Below are 17,383 nucleotides of genomic sequence, written 5' to 3' on the forward strand. Positions count from 1 at the left end.
TTTTATTTTTATCTTAGAAGAGTAGATGGGGGAAGCACCAGGATCTTTTTAAGTGGGGGCAATGTGAAGAGTTCGAATTTCACTCCCTCGTGCAGCTGGTGATGTTGCCACCATAGAGAGGAGCAATTGCTTGGGGCAGGTGTGGACCTCATGCTGGAGATGATTCCCTGCAGAATTTCGCGAAGGGCCCTTAAAATTTGAATTAGCTGGCCACCTCAGCGATATACAAAGGCTATGTGCCTAAGCATAAATGCTCTGAGAAATAGGGTCTGCCGGCACAACAGCAATTGTGGGGGCCTTTGTTACTTTTCTGTCTCACACTCTGCGGCGTCCGTATTGGAGATGGTGGCAGTGAGTCAAATGAGGCAACTTCACACCTACTCTCCCGCTTAGATGGGCGATATCACTGGACTGGAGTCTGTGGCCCGTATTCACAGTTTACCCAGGGAATAAATACCAGGGAAAGTACAGTCTACCTGCCGGGGGAGTGCTCCCCCGGATGCTGGTCATAGCTTCTGAAAGGGACTTCAGGACGCCTGGAGGGAGAGGCTTCTGAGTCTTCTTCAAGAGGGTGAAGAGAAATTTTGAGATCATGTGAAGATCCTTGGGGAGATGATGCTGAAGGAACCCCACAGAAGGGGTACATATAGACAGTGAGAGGTGGTTAGAGTCTTGGTGCACTATGAGGATATAGCGATAGAACTGTCATAGGCAACCATTTCCCTCGCTGCCCTGTTGGTTCAGCATAGTATTTCAATACATGCTGCCTCCCAAGCACTGAGAAGCTTTTCGTATATTTGGCGAAGACTGGAAAGTCAGCACTGGCAGCAACACAGCAGCCCTCTCGGCAAAAAGATTGCATGTCAAGCTCACCACCCTCATAGTGGCCTACGGTTGTGGACTGCTCTGGCATGAAAGGGCCCATGCAGGCGTGCATTACAAAGGTGAGCCTGAATACAGAGGTGGCACAGATTGGAGCCTACTGCCAGCAAGGAGCAACAGAACTCCACAGCGATGGGAGAGAGGGACAGATGTAGCAGGAGACGATGATGTGCTGCTAAAAGTACTATGAGTTGAGATGGGTATCAGAGTCTTCGTGCATTTTTTTAGCTGCTGGGGGTCAGAGTACAATCAGACCATGGGTTGTCAGTACCACCCGCTGAGAACCTTCTTTCTGGCCAACTGGTCTTGGTAACTGATGATCTTCATCCATTTGCCACTATTAGAAATCTGGTGGGAGTCAGCATTGACTCTATTCTTCCAGATAGATTCCTTCTGTCACCACTCGTGTACGTTTCAGATGTGCTAGCTTTGTGGGGTTGTTCCTCTCCTTAATTCAGAAGGTCACCGTTGTGTAGTTTTAGAACTGATTGGAGATCGTGCAGAGGATTGTAACGCTGTATACCTTTTACACTGTCTTCAGTTACTACAAAACGGATCTTCAAGACTGATTACTGTGCCATGGCATAACTGCCTACAGAGACGCCCCACCTTCTTCATCATGTCCCCTGGCTTCCTGTTAAAACGAGGATCACATTTAAAATACTTTGGCTGGTTCATCGCTCCGTATACAGTTCATCTTCCATTTATACATTTCTACCCTTTCCAAACAGCTCCAATTGACCTACCTATTCCTTCCCAAGGGCTGGCACAAATCAAAAACTTAGTGGGCAGCAGTGTCTTTTCCTCACACCTTTGCCCCCTTAGCCTGGGACTCTCTTCCACTGGACCAAAGGCTTTCTCTTGAGTTTCCGAAAAAAATTGCAACTCCATCTGTACCCTCAACATCTTAGGACAATCCTTTCAGCGTTCTGCCAACCTCGCACCAAATCACCTCAGTGTGACTGAGTGCTCTATAAAACTGTAGTAACATAATATAACTTAGTGACTGTGTGTAAGCGTCTACTCACCAGCACCTATGGTCCCAGTACTCAATGTTGACCTTAAAAAAATATTTGTAGCATTTTCAAGTTTTAATTAGCATAATCAATAACATCACAGGAATTAATTCCGCGTGACGTTATTGCTAAAATATGGCCAAAATAAGTTTAAAGTTAATGAGACAACATCGAATCAACACCATAATATGCACGTTATTATGAATCTCCCCAACTGGATTATTTTTCCACATTATTAGCAATACATCACCACAGCAGTTGATGGTTATTAGTACCAAATATAAGGATGCAGCACTGTTGCCTGGGAGGAGCTCGGGCTTTTGCATAAGAATGCTGCTGGTGAGATACCTGCGCTGTGAGTGATGCCTGTAACTTCATTTTGCTGCCGTACAAAAGGGGCTCCCAGAGACATGAAGTTGTTATCAATGTGAGCTAATTGTTGATTGTGTGAGTACTCACACTACACTAGGGTACTGCTGGGTGTGCCTCCCAGTAACACCAGGGTGCTGCTACTGACATTGGGTTCAGTATGTGCTGTTCTGTTGGTGCTGCCAGCTACATCATGGCACTGTTGAGATACTCAGTGGTTGCTGCAAAACAAGCCGTACCACAAAGCACACACTACTGCTCTTCAGTTGGTGGCTCCAGACATAGCAGAGTGCTAGCATTTGGGCGCTTTGAGAAACCCCCAGTGCCACTCATATGGTATTGCCCATATTTCACGAAGCTCATAAATTGAACAACTATGTTGCTGGTGTCAAAAGACTTTACCTTTAATGGAAGGCGCCTATCGTGCAGGGAATGGGACCTCCGTGTGTTTGGTAGAGGTCACTTTTCTAAGGTCATTAATAATTAATTTGCTCATTAATTATTTTAAAATGCCTAACCCATTTTCAAAAGCTACTGAGTGGCACCATTTTGTCTTGACATACGACTTTGGACATGAAGGTCTTTGTTATTGGGATTCACACCACCCAGAAATAAAAAGGATTTTACAACACAAGAATATACATAGGTGTCACGTGATGTTTTGTGCGACATCTTGGATTAGTCCCAGTTTTTTGCCTGCTGACATTTTGAAGCTCATATTTACAATTCAAAAAATTGATGGCCGAAGACGTCACACACAACATGCTCTGGCAGCTACACATTTCCTATCCCTTCGTGAGTATTTTCTGTGGCATCAGGAATGTGTTATTCTACTTAATATGACATGTTTAAGAAAATGAGTCACCTTATTACTTACCGAGCTATTATAAGGAGCCTTGCTTCTATTCACTGGCAGAAGCATTATTCTAACAGGATGAGGGTACATATACATGAAAAGATTGTGTGCACCATACTTATGCGTATTATATAATAAAGAAGTAAGCAAAAAAAAAAACTTTAGTACACACAATGTGCATAGAGTCGCCTGACATATGACGTCTCTGACGAGGAAGGGAGTCAAGATGGTAGTGCACGTTTCCAGCAGCAGGAGAAACATCCATGCTGTGCAGTCCCCAGAAAACTTAACATTTGCAGCAATGGGGTTAACAGACAGTAAGGTTCCGGCATCAGGAAAATATTTCCTGTCACAGCAATGTTCTCTTGAGTTGGCACCATATTTATCTCTTCTCAAGTGCAATGCCGTTAGTGAAGATTCCTGCTGTAGACCTGGGCAAGTTGCTGTCCTTGCAGACTTAAAAAAGTGCTTAGATGTGCCCAGCCCTTCCTCTCTATATACAAAACAGTGATGGATGGAATGCTTGAATTAATCTCAGCCACTGGTAATCACTTGGCCCGCATCCCAATCCATAATTATTTTGCACATCATCAGGGGCGGCTCCTCCGTCCCGCCAGCAGCAGCCGCTGCAAACCTTTTACAACAAAAGGATAATGAACTTTGTTTATTATCCTTTCATTGTGAAAGGGGCGGTGCCATGGGGGATGACGGAGACGAGGGGAGAGCACTGTGCATTCCCCTCAGTGTGCATGTAAGTTTGGCTGGCTGTCTCTGGCCGGACAGACATGCATACGCACTGTGCTCTCTCCAGCCTGGCACTGTGTTGCTGGGCTGGAAAGAGCAGGCACAGGCTCCCAGTCTGCCTGGGAGAGCCCTGGCTGGGTGCATACAAAACAGTGATGGATGTTTTTGAGGGAGTGGCTGGCCTACATATTAATATGACTAAATCCTCCCTGTTCAATCTAACATTATCTGTTAATGACATTTCGACTTCAATAGGCTCAACCCCCTTCCAATGGACAAAGAAAGAGCTCACATACTTAGGCATCAAAATCACCCCTAAACTTACAAGCTTGTTCCATGCAAACTTCCCGCCACATATACAGCAATTTAAAAATGATCTTATGCAATGGGCACCACTATACTTGTGGTTAGGTAGAACACATACCATTAAGATGATGGTATTGCCGAAATTATTGTATCTTTTTTAAAGTCTCCCCATAACTCTTGACCACAAGTTCTTCCCAATGCTACACACTGCACTCACTCATTTTACATGGCAAAACTACCGTGTTCGCTTACCCTTTAAATACTTAGGTGGGCGAAAGAGGAGGAGGGCCTGGCCTTGCCGGAATTCCGCCTATATTACCAGCGTCCCAGTTGCATGTCATGTCCAAGTGGTCGTAGCGTGAGTCAGATAAACACTGGCTCCACATGGACAGGGCCGTGGTGGGGAGAGTCATCTGGTATGTATTATGGAAATCAAAATCGGCCCGACCCCAGAATGCCTACTTAAATACACCCCTTACAAACTGGGATGCAGTGAACAGATCAGCCCCATGGACGACTTTCCGGTCCCCTTTTACCGTGATTCATTTCAATTCAGCATTTCCCCCAGCCGCCCATCCAGGCCCTTTTTATGCTTGGAGGGAGGGAGGGTGCCTTACCGTGTCTGACCTGTTGCATAATAAGGAGATATTGACCTTTGACCGCTGCCAATGGGACTATCACCTCCCTGCCTCTGTACATTTCTACTACCTACAACTGAAACATTGGGTGCTACAACCGGAGGTTCGCAAGGCAGCCACTAGAGAACTTACTCCAATTGAATGATTTGCGAGAGACGCTAGAACCGGCAGAGGCACCATTTCCTTTTTGTACTCTCTATTACTAACCACACAGCTCACCCCACATACCTGTTGCGTAGATTTCTGGGAGTACACTCTGGGGCAGGACATATCAGAGGGGAAATGGAAAACTATTTAGAGGGACACACCAAAACATAACCATTCACTAGGCATGATAGAGGCTCACTACAAGATAGTCTATGACTGGTATTTATACCCCACCAAGTTGAAAAAGCTTTTTCCCGCTACTTCGGATCTTTGCTGGAGGGGATGTGGGCTGTTGGGGAATTTGTGTCACATCTGGTGTTATTGCCTGGTGATTCGTCCCTTTTGGGTTGAAATTTTGGCTCAGGTCAAAGAGATACTGAGCTACCCAATTCCAGAAACACCAGAGTTTGCACTATTAGGTCTCAGAGATAACTCCCTGAAATATCAAACTTGAGGCAACAAAGCAATAATGTGTCTCTGTCTGGAAGCTGCAAAACTGACAATTGCTGGGGCATGGAAGAAGAAAGTGGCACTGGGTGGTTTTTATGGAAAGGCTGGTTGATAAAATCAAAGATGAGTTCAAAAACTTTGAATACTCATGGGGTCCCTTGGGAGGCTATCTTTCTTGGGGGCTTCCATCGATGACCTGTTCGTTGCGCATTTGGGCATTGCACTTGTTCCAGTTTTTAATTGTATGCTTCCACTCGTTTAGACTATCAATAAGATGAGCAACACATTCCGTTTACCTTGGTATTTCTTGTTTGTTTTCTTTTTTCCTTTCTTCTCTCAGTTTTTATAACACTATGAATGTTTGATATATGTACAATTGAATATATTGACATGGCATCTTATACTGCACTCCTCAGCATACAGAGGACATGGTCTGTATATGGAACACTATGATGTACTGTAGAAGCACTCTGTAACCTCGCTTTGAAGTCCATGTCAGGCTTGTTATTGGAAAAGCCTAATAAAAAGACGTTTGCGAAAAACAGTGATGGATGGAATGCTTGATTTAATCTCAGACACTGGTAATCACTCGGGCCACATCCCATTCCATTCTTAATTTGCACACCACCTCACCTCAGTTTAGACAGAGCCTGAGTAATTACTAGTCGCTGAGATCAGTTTCAAGCATTCCATCCCGTTTTTGTATACTTTAGTGTGCAGGTCCTTGCTCTGTCATGGGTCAAGGTAACTAAAGATGCTTTTGCTGTAGACACATTATTACCAGTAGATGATAATGTTTAACATTTGAGCTAATGAGAAAAGAAGTATGTTTCACAGACATGTTGCTTTAGCTTAGAGCGATGCTGAAGTTGTCTGTAATGGCCAGTGACTTAGCTTGGTGATGGGTTTTGACTTTTAAATTTTAAATCCCTCTCACTGTGGAACGCCAAGGCCTGAATGTCACTACGAGCTAAAGTTTTATTGAAGGTCTGGCATTTATGGGAGTCAGAGTACGTTTATCACTTCTCAGTGAGAAAGAGGTTAAGAAAGTTACGGAGTCATTTAGAGATTGGGGCCACAGGACACCGCCATCAATTGGTGGTGCTGTTGCCTGCCAAACTTGAGGTTCCCCAACCCCAGTTAGACTGGGGCAATTATGTGGTTTCTGCCAGCAATGCCTAAGCTGACTCTGTCAGTGGAAATCCTCTGCCACTGGGCTGTAAGGTCACAAAGAAGGTTGCCTCACACAGTTAGAGAGGGCAACCATCAATGTTTTCTCTTTCTCTGGACGACCATCAGGGTATGGAGAAGAAGGGAATGAGAAACTGTTGAAATGTCAAATGTTAGAAATTGGGTTTCTGGCTGGCAGAGGTATGCACCCTCTCCAAGCATGAACCACATTCCTAATCAGGGGAAGTCAAATGCACACTAAAAGATAACCTGTGCTCACCCTCTGGTAGCTTGGCACAGAGCAGTCAGGCTTAACCAAGAGGCAATGTGTAAAGTATTTGTGCAACACTTCGAACAGTAAAACAGTGAAAACACCACACAAGGTTAGAAAAATAGAGTTAATAATCCAATAAGTAGAAGTTGAGGTATGAATTTTTAAATATTAAACTGCAATATAGTGCTTAAAAGCATAAAGCACCAACCTGGGCTATCTGCTTGTGTTAGACCAGGTAAGAACCAAAAGTTCAGACCACCCGCGATGGAGCGTGGGTCAGATACTGTCCCAGGTAAGTCGAGCTGAAGTTTTACCTTCCCAGGACAAAGCCAAGAGTCCCGCTCGCGCGGAAGAAGTTTGTTGGGTACAGGGAGAGCATCACTGGCAGTGGTCCGCGGGCACGAGGAGTCGGGCGGGCATCCTAGAGCCTCACGGTCATGAATGGCGATACTGCTGAGCGAATAGACAAATTTGTGGCAACTTGCGCTTATTCTTCGTACGAGCGGCATGTTTCCAGTGCAAGCAAGCCCCTTCACAGTCACTAAAACCCCAAAAACGTTATTTCAGGGGCCACAGAACCACTTTCAAGGTCCCAGGACTGGAGGTGCACCTCTTGAGGGTCAGGGGCTGGTTCAAGATGGGTCCAAGAACTTTAGAAGGGGGGTTGGAAGTCTTTTGTGTCCCTGAGACTTCAGAAAACAGGAAGCAAGCCCTTGGAGTCACTTTGGTTCAGGGCTGGAGAAATGCAAGCCCAGTCTTCTCACTCCCAGGCAAGAGGACAGCAAGCCAGCTCAGCAAAGCAGGGTGGCAGTCCTTGTAGCAGCACAACAGTTCTTCCCGGCAGACTATCTACAGGACCAGAAGTGTAATGAGTTGGTGGAGTCAGATGTCCAGTACTTATACCCTTTGAAGTGAGGGAGACTTCAATACCCTTTGAGGTGAGGGAGACTTCAAAGAAGTGTCTTTGAAGTGCACAGAGCCACACCCTTCGTGTCCTGGCTCCAGACTCTCTACAGGGGGGTTTGCAGCTCCTTGTGTATAGCAGGAGGCTGCCCTTTCAGGTCAAAGTGTCATCCCCTCGCTCCCATCCTGGCCAGGACGGCCCATCAGGACGTCGATGGCCTAGCAGTCACTCCTAAGCTCCCTTTGTGTGTGACTGTTTACAGGGAATACACAAGCCCACCTGTCACCCCAACCCAGAAGTGTATTGGAGACAGGCAGTAGGCACCAAACGGCAAAAGTAAGAAAATACCAACTTTCTAAAAGTAGCATTTTCAGAACTGCAGTTTAAAATCTGACTTCACCATAAATTGTGATTTTAAATTGTGAATACAGAGACACCAAACTTGACAAACATATCTCTTCCATATTGTGAATAACACTTACAACATGTAATAAGCTAATCCCAATGGTATCCTATAGGAAAGCTAGACCTTGCAGTAGTGTTAAAGTAATTCAGGAGTTTTTCACTACTAGGATAAATACATTGCACCCTGCCATGTGGGTCATATAGGCCCTACCTTAGGGGGGACTTATATGTATAAAAAGGGAAGTTCTAGAACAGGCAATAGGCATAGCTTGCAAGATTAACATGGCAGTGTAAAAGTGCACACACAGCCTCTGCAATGGCATGCCCGAGACATGGTCAGGGGGCAATTTAAGTGGATGGCACAATCAGTGCTGCAAGCCCACACTTTCATTTGGCTCTGACCAGGAAGACGCGCTAATCCAGACGTGCTCAGCGTTCCTCATTGAGGATTACGCTGTTTTGCATTGTCAAGCCCTCAAGCCGCTAACCCAAAATTAGGGGCCTCATCTGAGGGACACTTACCTAAGTGTACCTTGGGTAACTGCAACAAGTTTCATTTGATACCTCTTCAAGGGTCTTAACACAGGGCTTTGCAAAATGCGGCTTTCTTCTCAAGAGTTTTTGCTATTTGCAGCCTTACTTTAAGGCATCTATTTCCCAGGTTACTTCATGTCCTGATAAGATCCTGGTATCCCCGTTTAGAGTCGAAACGTCGTTGACAGTTTACAAGACAGACCCTGTCATTTATCTGTTCCACAAGGGGAACTGCCCTATGGATACATTTGTTTGAAATACCAAGTGTGGCTGTCTTTGTATATGTTTCGGTACACCAATTACTGTGAAAGAATATTGAACGCTTCTTTAAGATGTGGTGTTCTTGTCACTTGGAGTGCACATCTTTGAACTTCTTGTGATTTTTTGCCACTAATGTTTCTTTTAATTTATAGTGTTTGGCTGACAGCAATAAAAGTGATTCTTAGACTTTATAATACAGTTTTGGTACTGGTCGCAATACGTATCATTTATACATGCTTGACAGATTATTAACTGTCTGGATACAGATATTTTTGATGGATTCAATAGTGGGATTTTCTGCTTTATTGTATATTGTTTGCAAATGAGTTTCATGTGAATGTTTTGTATTTCAAGATATATATATATATATACACCCAAGTTTATATGAACATTTAGATCGTCTTTGTTGTTTATTAGTATGCAAGCCCACAAGTAGCACTTAATTTACACGGCCTGGGCACAGGTAGTTCACTTTACTAGGGACTTAGAGGTAAGTTAAATATGCCAATTGGTGTTAAGCCAATGTTTTAGGGGCGAGAGCACAAGCACTTTAGCACTGGTTAGGAGTGGTAAAGTGCACAGAGTCCTCAAACCAGCAAAAACCTGGTCAAAAAGGAGGAAGAGAAAGACAAAAAGTTTGGGGTGACCCTTCAGAGAGGGCCATTTTCCAACATCAAAGGTTTGTCTTTTGCTTTCCAGCAACAGATCCTTGCATTAGATGGTTTGATGCTGGAAAGTAAAGAAGAATGGAGACCAGGCCAAAGAAACACGTCTGCCCTGTTGCTATTTAAAAGGCCGGTGGATATCTGTTACAACTGCAAGCATTTTACAAATTTACCCCGTGAGGTACTAGGTTTAAAATGACATGGGAGTTTAAATAGCAGTATTATCCTGTCAGAATGTGGTGTGAGGTTTGGACTGTTTATTGAAACCTTCAGACCTAAATCATTTTACCCTGACTTTCTTTAGTATCTTTATTTAGTGGAAGAAAGTACCACACAGAAAGATACTCTCTTTCAAAGTTCCCACAAATAACTCTCAATTGATTCAAGGTGCTTTTCCAAATTAGCCTTTTTAGGCACTCAAAATTCTCCAGAGTGGGTCTCTTAAGTACTTGGCTGATAGGCCTTGATCTCACAGGAGATTGTTCTCTGTGAAGTATGGGGATAATGTGACTTGAGATCTCTGCTACCACAAAACATTTCACCCTCACCTAATCCATCTCAGAATAGAAACCCCAAATCCAGAATCACTCCCTCTGCCTCACACTTTACCTTCAAAACCCAATTGAAGCATCATCTGATATGTCATCACCTCTTTATATAGCATTTCTCTCTGAATATTTGTCTTTAAATTAGTACGCATATTTTCAGCAAACATATATGGATAGTGACATCGTTTTTAGGTTTTGCCTAACTGTACTTCCTGCTCCTTAATTTCTAATACTTAAGGCTGTGTATATATTTGCTCCTCTATGTAATGCTCTTTCATAATTGCATGGACCTTTCCTGAACTTACTTACTCTGTAAATTGTGTTGCTTATGTTTATTGGACAGCGCCGACACACCTATTAGGGCCTGGTGATGGCTAAATGAAACTCTAAATTTCATAAATAAACCCAGGAACATATGATGCATGTGCCTTTGGCCTAGTTTGTCACTGAGAATCGAAGTCCACTTTTGTATGAAGGGGACTGGATTTTCTAAACTATTATGTCTTAGTGCAAAGAGTTAAGTGCCCTCATGGATCCAAATAACCCTGAAAGTGAAAGTCAGACGATGCGCGATTACAGGTGGGGCACCCACATTCCGTCCCCAGGAATTCAAAACTTTTGAGGCTTGTTGCTTGAGAATAGCAGTCACTGGTCAAAATTATTTGGTAAAGTGGACTTCAATGGGAACTCGGGCACCTACTGAACCTACCAGTTTCCACTGCAACCTGGGATTGAGTATATGAGTGTAGCTTTAACTTTCATTATAAATATCTCCACGGTCATATGCATAACCACATACAGGGATGTTTCAAACAGTTCCGGAATTATAGCAATCAGTATGAGTCACTGAAACACTCCATCAAGCTACAGAAAATCCTACATGCTCTATAAGGTGATATATGGGCTCCTCAAAGCCATAGGGATTCCAGAGATAGACCCATTATTGGTGCAATCCATCAGCACCTCCTCTGGACTTTCAGATATCATCTGGTTCATTGACATTCAATTGGTCCGCAGTGTCCTCATGGTACCAGGGCATCTGAATTATTTGGGGTGTCCTCCATGCAGGAGGTCAGTGTCCTTGTCCTTTGTTCTCCTGGTTAGGATTGCTCCCCTTCTCATCAGGCAGTTCCTCAGAATTTCTTCAAGAACAGGGCACAATACTAGGATGGATTTAATTACCTCAGCTTGGTCCCAGCTTTCGGTGGAATAGAGCAACACAGGTCTCCTGTCCTGGTCAGACACCTGCTCCTACAGGGCTACTAAGCTGCTATTTGGGTGCCAAGTAAATGTAAATAACTGGCTTATTAGAAGTGATTCTACCTTTTGACTGACCATAGCTTACCGGCATTGCCAGGACAGGAGAGCACTGACAGAAACCCATGTTCAATATTAAGGTATATCATTTTTAACATTCATACTACCCATAAAGTCAGTGCGTCTTTCGAGGTATCTATACATAGTAGGGAAGGACGCAGGTGGCAGCTGTTTAATGGGATGTGTGTTTTAGGAGAGGTAAACCAGAATGCACAGGTGGGCTCCCTCTGGTTGATTCCAGACAGCTCTCGCCAAAACACAAATGGGAAAGCCACAGATGGTTATCAGAATATAGTTAGGGCCCTACATAAGCCAGACATTTTGTGCAGTGTACGGCGATCTCTAGGGAGATATGGAAGTATATATTTACAAACAAAACCTGTTCAGGTCGGTCTTTTATCTGGTAGGGCAATGGCCTAGATGCAAGTAACATCCAGAAACCAAATAATGGTAAACTTGAGATGGAGTCGTGAGAAATGGCATCCCAGGAGCTCATCCAGAAACCCAGAATGACCTTAGCCTTATGGAGTGAACCACCATTTTATTGTAAATCCAATATGGCCCTGAAAAGGATGACATTCATACTGCACAAAGTTATATTATATATTTACAAAGTGCATATTCACTACCAGAGGAGTATATTAGCACTGTAGAGGACAGAGAGAGCTTGTGGGTGATATAAACAATGGGACAGTCATACCAGAGTATGTACATAAAGCCATTTTATTGGTCACTGACCAAAAGTACAAGTACCCAGTCAGGGATAAGAAGAAGCAAAATAAGAAAGTATGGAATTTTGGCGATGCTTTGGATGGCGTGCAGTTGACCTGGGAAAATAGAAATCATTACCCTCCTGCTAAGAATCAAGAACAGATATTCTTTTTCGCATATAGCTGTTCCACAGAACTCTTTTCACCCCTTCGCAAAGGTCATTGCATAACGTAGCTAGAGGACCCCCCCCTGCAAAGAACATGGACGGGACCCCCATCCGGACTCACCCAAGCCAGGTGCTGTGCTTAGGGGGGCCCATGGAGCTTGGGGGCCGCACCGCACTGCTGGGGCTGTGGGGGCTTTTGTTACGCCCCAGGCAAAGGTATTTCCTTTTTGTGCTCCAAGTACCACTGATTGCCATCAGCCTATTGTATTCAGATCACCCTTATTCCTTGGTGCGACAATGTTTTTGTTTTTTATTCAGTATTGCACCTTGATCCTTTGAGCACCTGTGGTTTCACCATTGTGCAACTCATTATTTAGCTATTGTTGGGATTTGCACCTTGCTCACCAGCCCGATAGAACTTTCCTTAGGCAGCAATAGTGTTCCTTCGAGCGCAGCTAAAGTAGCACCAGGGCCTGGTTCTCCCCAGGGGCTGTGTCTGGTAGCATTTCTACTCCCTTTGGGGGTCCACACTCTGTTACCAGCATCAGCTTTGTTAGCCAGATTAATTGCTTAGATGCCAGTTAGAGGTGGTGAATGCCAACAAATATCCCATTTACCAGCCTTGTAACTCCCATGCTCCATTTGTCGATGAAGAAACCACTGGGATTTTGGCGGTGGAGCTCCTGCCAGCCCATCTCGTACTGGAGTTCAGTTTCTAAAACACAAAACCAAATGTTGAGCTACACAAAAAATAACATTCTGGCCCGCTCGGAATGTGTAGTGACAAACGTGTATCAATGTCATGACAAGATCCCTACCAGTCTCGTGTCACTCTGTAAATATCGCAGGTGGTCCTCCTCCAGGAGAGTGACGGCTAGAGCCTTTGCTGGGCAGGGGGGCTGGCGAGCCACAAACCAAACTATTCATGACCCCTCTAGTATTTTTCTCCTATTACTTAAATAGCTGTAAAAATATATATATGTGGTGAAATGCTTTCAATGCCAGTGCTAGAGAACTAACAATAAAGTCTCTAGGGTCTGATTTACTAAAACGGGCACAAATTGTGCACCGAATTTTTTTGATCAGTCATTAATTATGCAATATGACCTATGTGCTAAAAGGTCACATTGAAAAATCTTCAGTTGGTGGTGGGGGTAGGGGGTGTAGAACGACAGAGCTACGCCCTGTGGTTTGCTACAACACAGGTGTGGTGGCCTGAAAGGATTAGCAGACCACTATCCCTGCGTTTGCATTCCTAAACAGATTTTTATTTTTGTAAAGCAGCCTGTGTTCTTTAAAAGAAACGCTTCTGTTTTTTTTTCTTATTTTTAAAATGATTCCCGTTTGGAAAAGCACTGGGGAAGCCAGCAGTGGTCCTCAGAACCATTGCCGACCTGACCACTGCCAGCTCCCAGGGGGCTGCCAACCTCCTCTCAGATACTGGTAACTAGTCAATTTTTACACCCGTGGTTGTGTTTGCAAACCGTTGATACCTACAACACCAAATTACAGTTAGGAGGGAACGGCTAATTGCAGTGTGCTGTGGGTCGGTAAACCCGCTTTGCAAGTCATGAATGCTTTCCCACTGCAAAATTGGCTTAATACATATTAAAATGACATTTTGCGGTTGCACACCATTTGATTTTGTGAATCGTAGGGTGTGTGATCACGTAGTGTGTTTGTAAATCTGTCCCCTAGAAATGTGTCTTCTCATTTTGATTTAGGATTAAAAGTGATTTTTACTTTCTCTTTGTTTCTGAGGAAAATTAGCTAATGAATCACAGTCATAATTTTAAATACGATGGCATCTGGTAATAAGCGATGTTCTGCAAGTTATAAAGAAGATAAACGTGCTGGATATGGTCGCATTTTACAACTCAGCATGTATATTCTTCATTTGAGTCATTCAGTGCGGTCTATTGTTCTGCACAGTGTTACTCTCCTATAGGTACGATTCTCTCAAATACTCACTGAAATAATTGTCCTCTCTCTTTCAATTCCAGTTAATGTGGGCGACTATATCGAGGCAGTTCTGGATAGAAATTTGGCCGAGAATATCTCCCGCGTCCTCTACCCTAATGACAATGTAAGTCAGCAGAAATGCCCACATTTTAAAATACTATTTATTTATGGAGTACAAGTTCTGTCTTGTATAAGTTTCAAGCGGCTAAGGGGATTACTAATTACCTTATTTTTTCTTTATTATTTAAAAGCCATGTTTGAAAAGTGCCCTAGAAACCATTATTATTCTTGCGTAGAGCCTCGGTACGTCTTTGTGAAATATTGGTAAATATTAGACTAGTTGCAGCCTAAGAAAATGCATTTTAAAGATATTACGTTTTTGGTCTGGTCCATTTGGAAAACGAAAGCTTTGCAGTGTCGAGTAACACGCCCCAGAATCATGGATGTGCAGGATGACATGCCATGAAATTAATTTCATTTTTGCCCAGCACCAAAGTGGTTAATGCAGATAAGCTCTGGCGCATATGGTGGGCCTCTTATGCCCATGCCTCGCTCTGGACCACAACTCCTTGCTTCCCAATCCCCACTCTTTCTCTTTACAGAATAGTATACATAGGTCTGTTTGATCAGGGCTTGCACTCTACAGAACATTATATTGCATAGTACTGTAGAAATAATATTTTGCCTCATTCCACTGACGAGGCTACCAAGTTCTCCGATTCGCACCAGGTTCCTGGGCTCCCTTGCCCGAGTCCATGGTTCAGCCCTTGATAGTTCATTCCATCTCATTGCCCCTATGTATCGTTGACAGGTGCACGACGGCTTCTCCTGTTTGGTTTGAGCCATTGCTAGTCCAGTGATTCCTTTTCACAAATGTTCCTCGTCATTGTGTTCCATTTGGTGCAAAACTGTGCCTTTGTGAATTGCCCTAGTCTGCCTCCCCTTCAGTATGCGATTCCTTATATTCCTCATATGAGTTTGTAGAAAGGTGACTAGATATACGTGTAAGTACAAATTACTCAACATAGTGATTTTTGAACTGGTAATAATTTCCCTCCGGATCACCCCACCCATTCACCCCTATCTTGTCTGAGCCATCCTGTCTAACATGATTAATAAATGAAGATCTGGAAGCTGGCAGGTGACACTACATGAGCACAGATGAGCCCTACATAAGACAATCTTCATTTTTAAACCATTTTGCGCTGGCCGAAATTATCTTTGCAACTTGTTGGCCTAGACTCCTCCGTGAGTCTTACGGTACGAGAATTAGGACTTCCAGTACTAGGTTATAAAATGTGTTCACCTTGAGCAGAAGATCTAGCTGTATACGGATGTTCTTCTGTAGGTCACCAGCCTGGAGCCTTTTCCGTGGCTCTTCTGACCAAAAGGGTTAAGACCCGCTTGGGCATCTGAGTTGCATCTAAAACGTTAATGGATATGGCCCAACAGTCACTTTTTGACCTGTCTGATTGCCTCCAGTGCAACTTTTAAACTTGCTATGGGGTAGAACTAATTGATTATCCTATTTATTTGTTATAAATCTTTATTTTTTAGCCCGTAATTATATTAACATTTGTGAAGTCGTGATGAGACACAAGGCTAGCCTTGTGTGTTGGTGGTCCTCTCCGTTCTCCATGCAAGGTGATGTAATCTAATGGGTATGTTACATATGTTGGAAATAGTAGGCCTGGTTTCAAACAATGACTTCCCAATTTAAACAAGTTATTTGGGCCTTCACAAATCACTGAATGTTCTTATACTTCAGTTTCCTGCTCTACTAGGAATTGTGGGTCTGTAGAAGCAACTTGGTATGCAATGCATTAGAGTATTTGTTCATCATTCTCTAATTGTCGGGATAATTTCATTTGAAGTATACTATTCTTTTATCTATTTCTTTATACTGTTTTCTGAAGCTCAAACTTGGCCAAAGGGCGTTAGAGCGCCGTACTAAAAAGCCTGACATGAACGACATAAGGTTTGACTACAAGTAATAAACTATCTGATATCAGAGAATATACAGCTGTCTAGGATCAGAACAACAAATGCAGTAATAATACAAACCAAGTTACTGGCAGCTTCTTGGGTATAGTCAAAATGTCTATGGAATAGAAGGATTTTGAGCTTCTATTTAGGTCTGGTGTTAGCAAAGACCTTTTGATTTCACTAAAATTATACGTGTAACGTACTTATTGAAGCTTTCTGCCTGCCCTGCTCCTTTCATCCATTAGTCTGTTATTGTGTTATTCACATTTTTCTTTCATCCACCATACAGTATGGGACAGTGGGTCAGCCAGCTTGAGACATTTACATACTTCACTGTGAGTTACAGCGTTCTGTCCTTTCACAAGGAGTACGTCTACACACAAACTAATTCCCTTCAGTGCCAGGAACTACTATGGATTTTTGAGACCAAAGCGACCAAAACAATATTTTTGCTTTTAGCCCGTTTTTGTTTTAGATTGATAAGAAAATCACAGTTTCCCCAGCAATGTCATTGTACAAAAACTATGAAAAACAAACATTGACAAAGCCAAGAGGCTGACACCCAACACTAGTCTTACTAGTTTGCCAATGATTGTTGAGGGTTGTTTGTAATGAGGTGGTGGGGCAGTGTTGAGGAATCAAGTTCCAGATTCTTGTTTCACTGTTTGAAAGGAATTTTGTGTATCTTGTTAAAATAAAGACACCTTATAGCTATGGTGGAATATTACAAACGTACATCAATCTGGTTTTAATTTATTTAGATGAGGAACCATCCATGGAGTAAGACCAGTAGCTTCTCACGCTGCGAGATGAATCGATTAGCCTCAGATTCCTGCATCAATAATCTATGGTCAGGACCAGACTGGAGAACCAAAGCAAGCTCTGGCAAAATCCTCAAACTAGCCCAGCTCCCTTCGTCTCCTCACGCAATCTCCCTTTTGATCCATCCATTTTCTCTGATTTTCTTTCTCTCCTTCATCTCTGATTGATTTCTTTCTACCTGCCCCCTCCCTCCATCTTTCTCTCTATTGAAACCTTCCTTTTCCTGCTACAATTAACCTCGGGAAGCTGG

The 17,383-nt window shown here is 43.4% G+C and overlaps 1 protein-coding gene across 1 annotated transcript in view; it reads left to right on the top strand.

Annotated features, from left to right (window-relative positions):
• PYGB (glycogen phosphorylase B) overlaps nt 1–17,383 on the top strand; it is a 635,794-nt gene that overhangs the window by 333,303 nt on the left and 285,108 nt on the right. The window contains exon 7 of the mRNA XM_069235083.1: nt 14,367–14,449. Within this exon, the coding sequence (XP_069091184.1) occupies nt 14,367–14,449 (83 nt within the window). The remainder of the gene's footprint in view (nt 1–14,366; nt 14,450–17,383) is intronic.

The sequence above is a fragment of the Pleurodeles waltl genome, chromosome 5, assembly GCF_031143425.1.
Source record: "Pleurodeles waltl isolate 20211129_DDA chromosome 5, aPleWal1.hap1.20221129, whole genome shotgun sequence".
NCBI lineage: Eukaryota > Metazoa > Chordata > Amphibia > Caudata > Salamandridae > Pleurodeles > Pleurodeles waltl.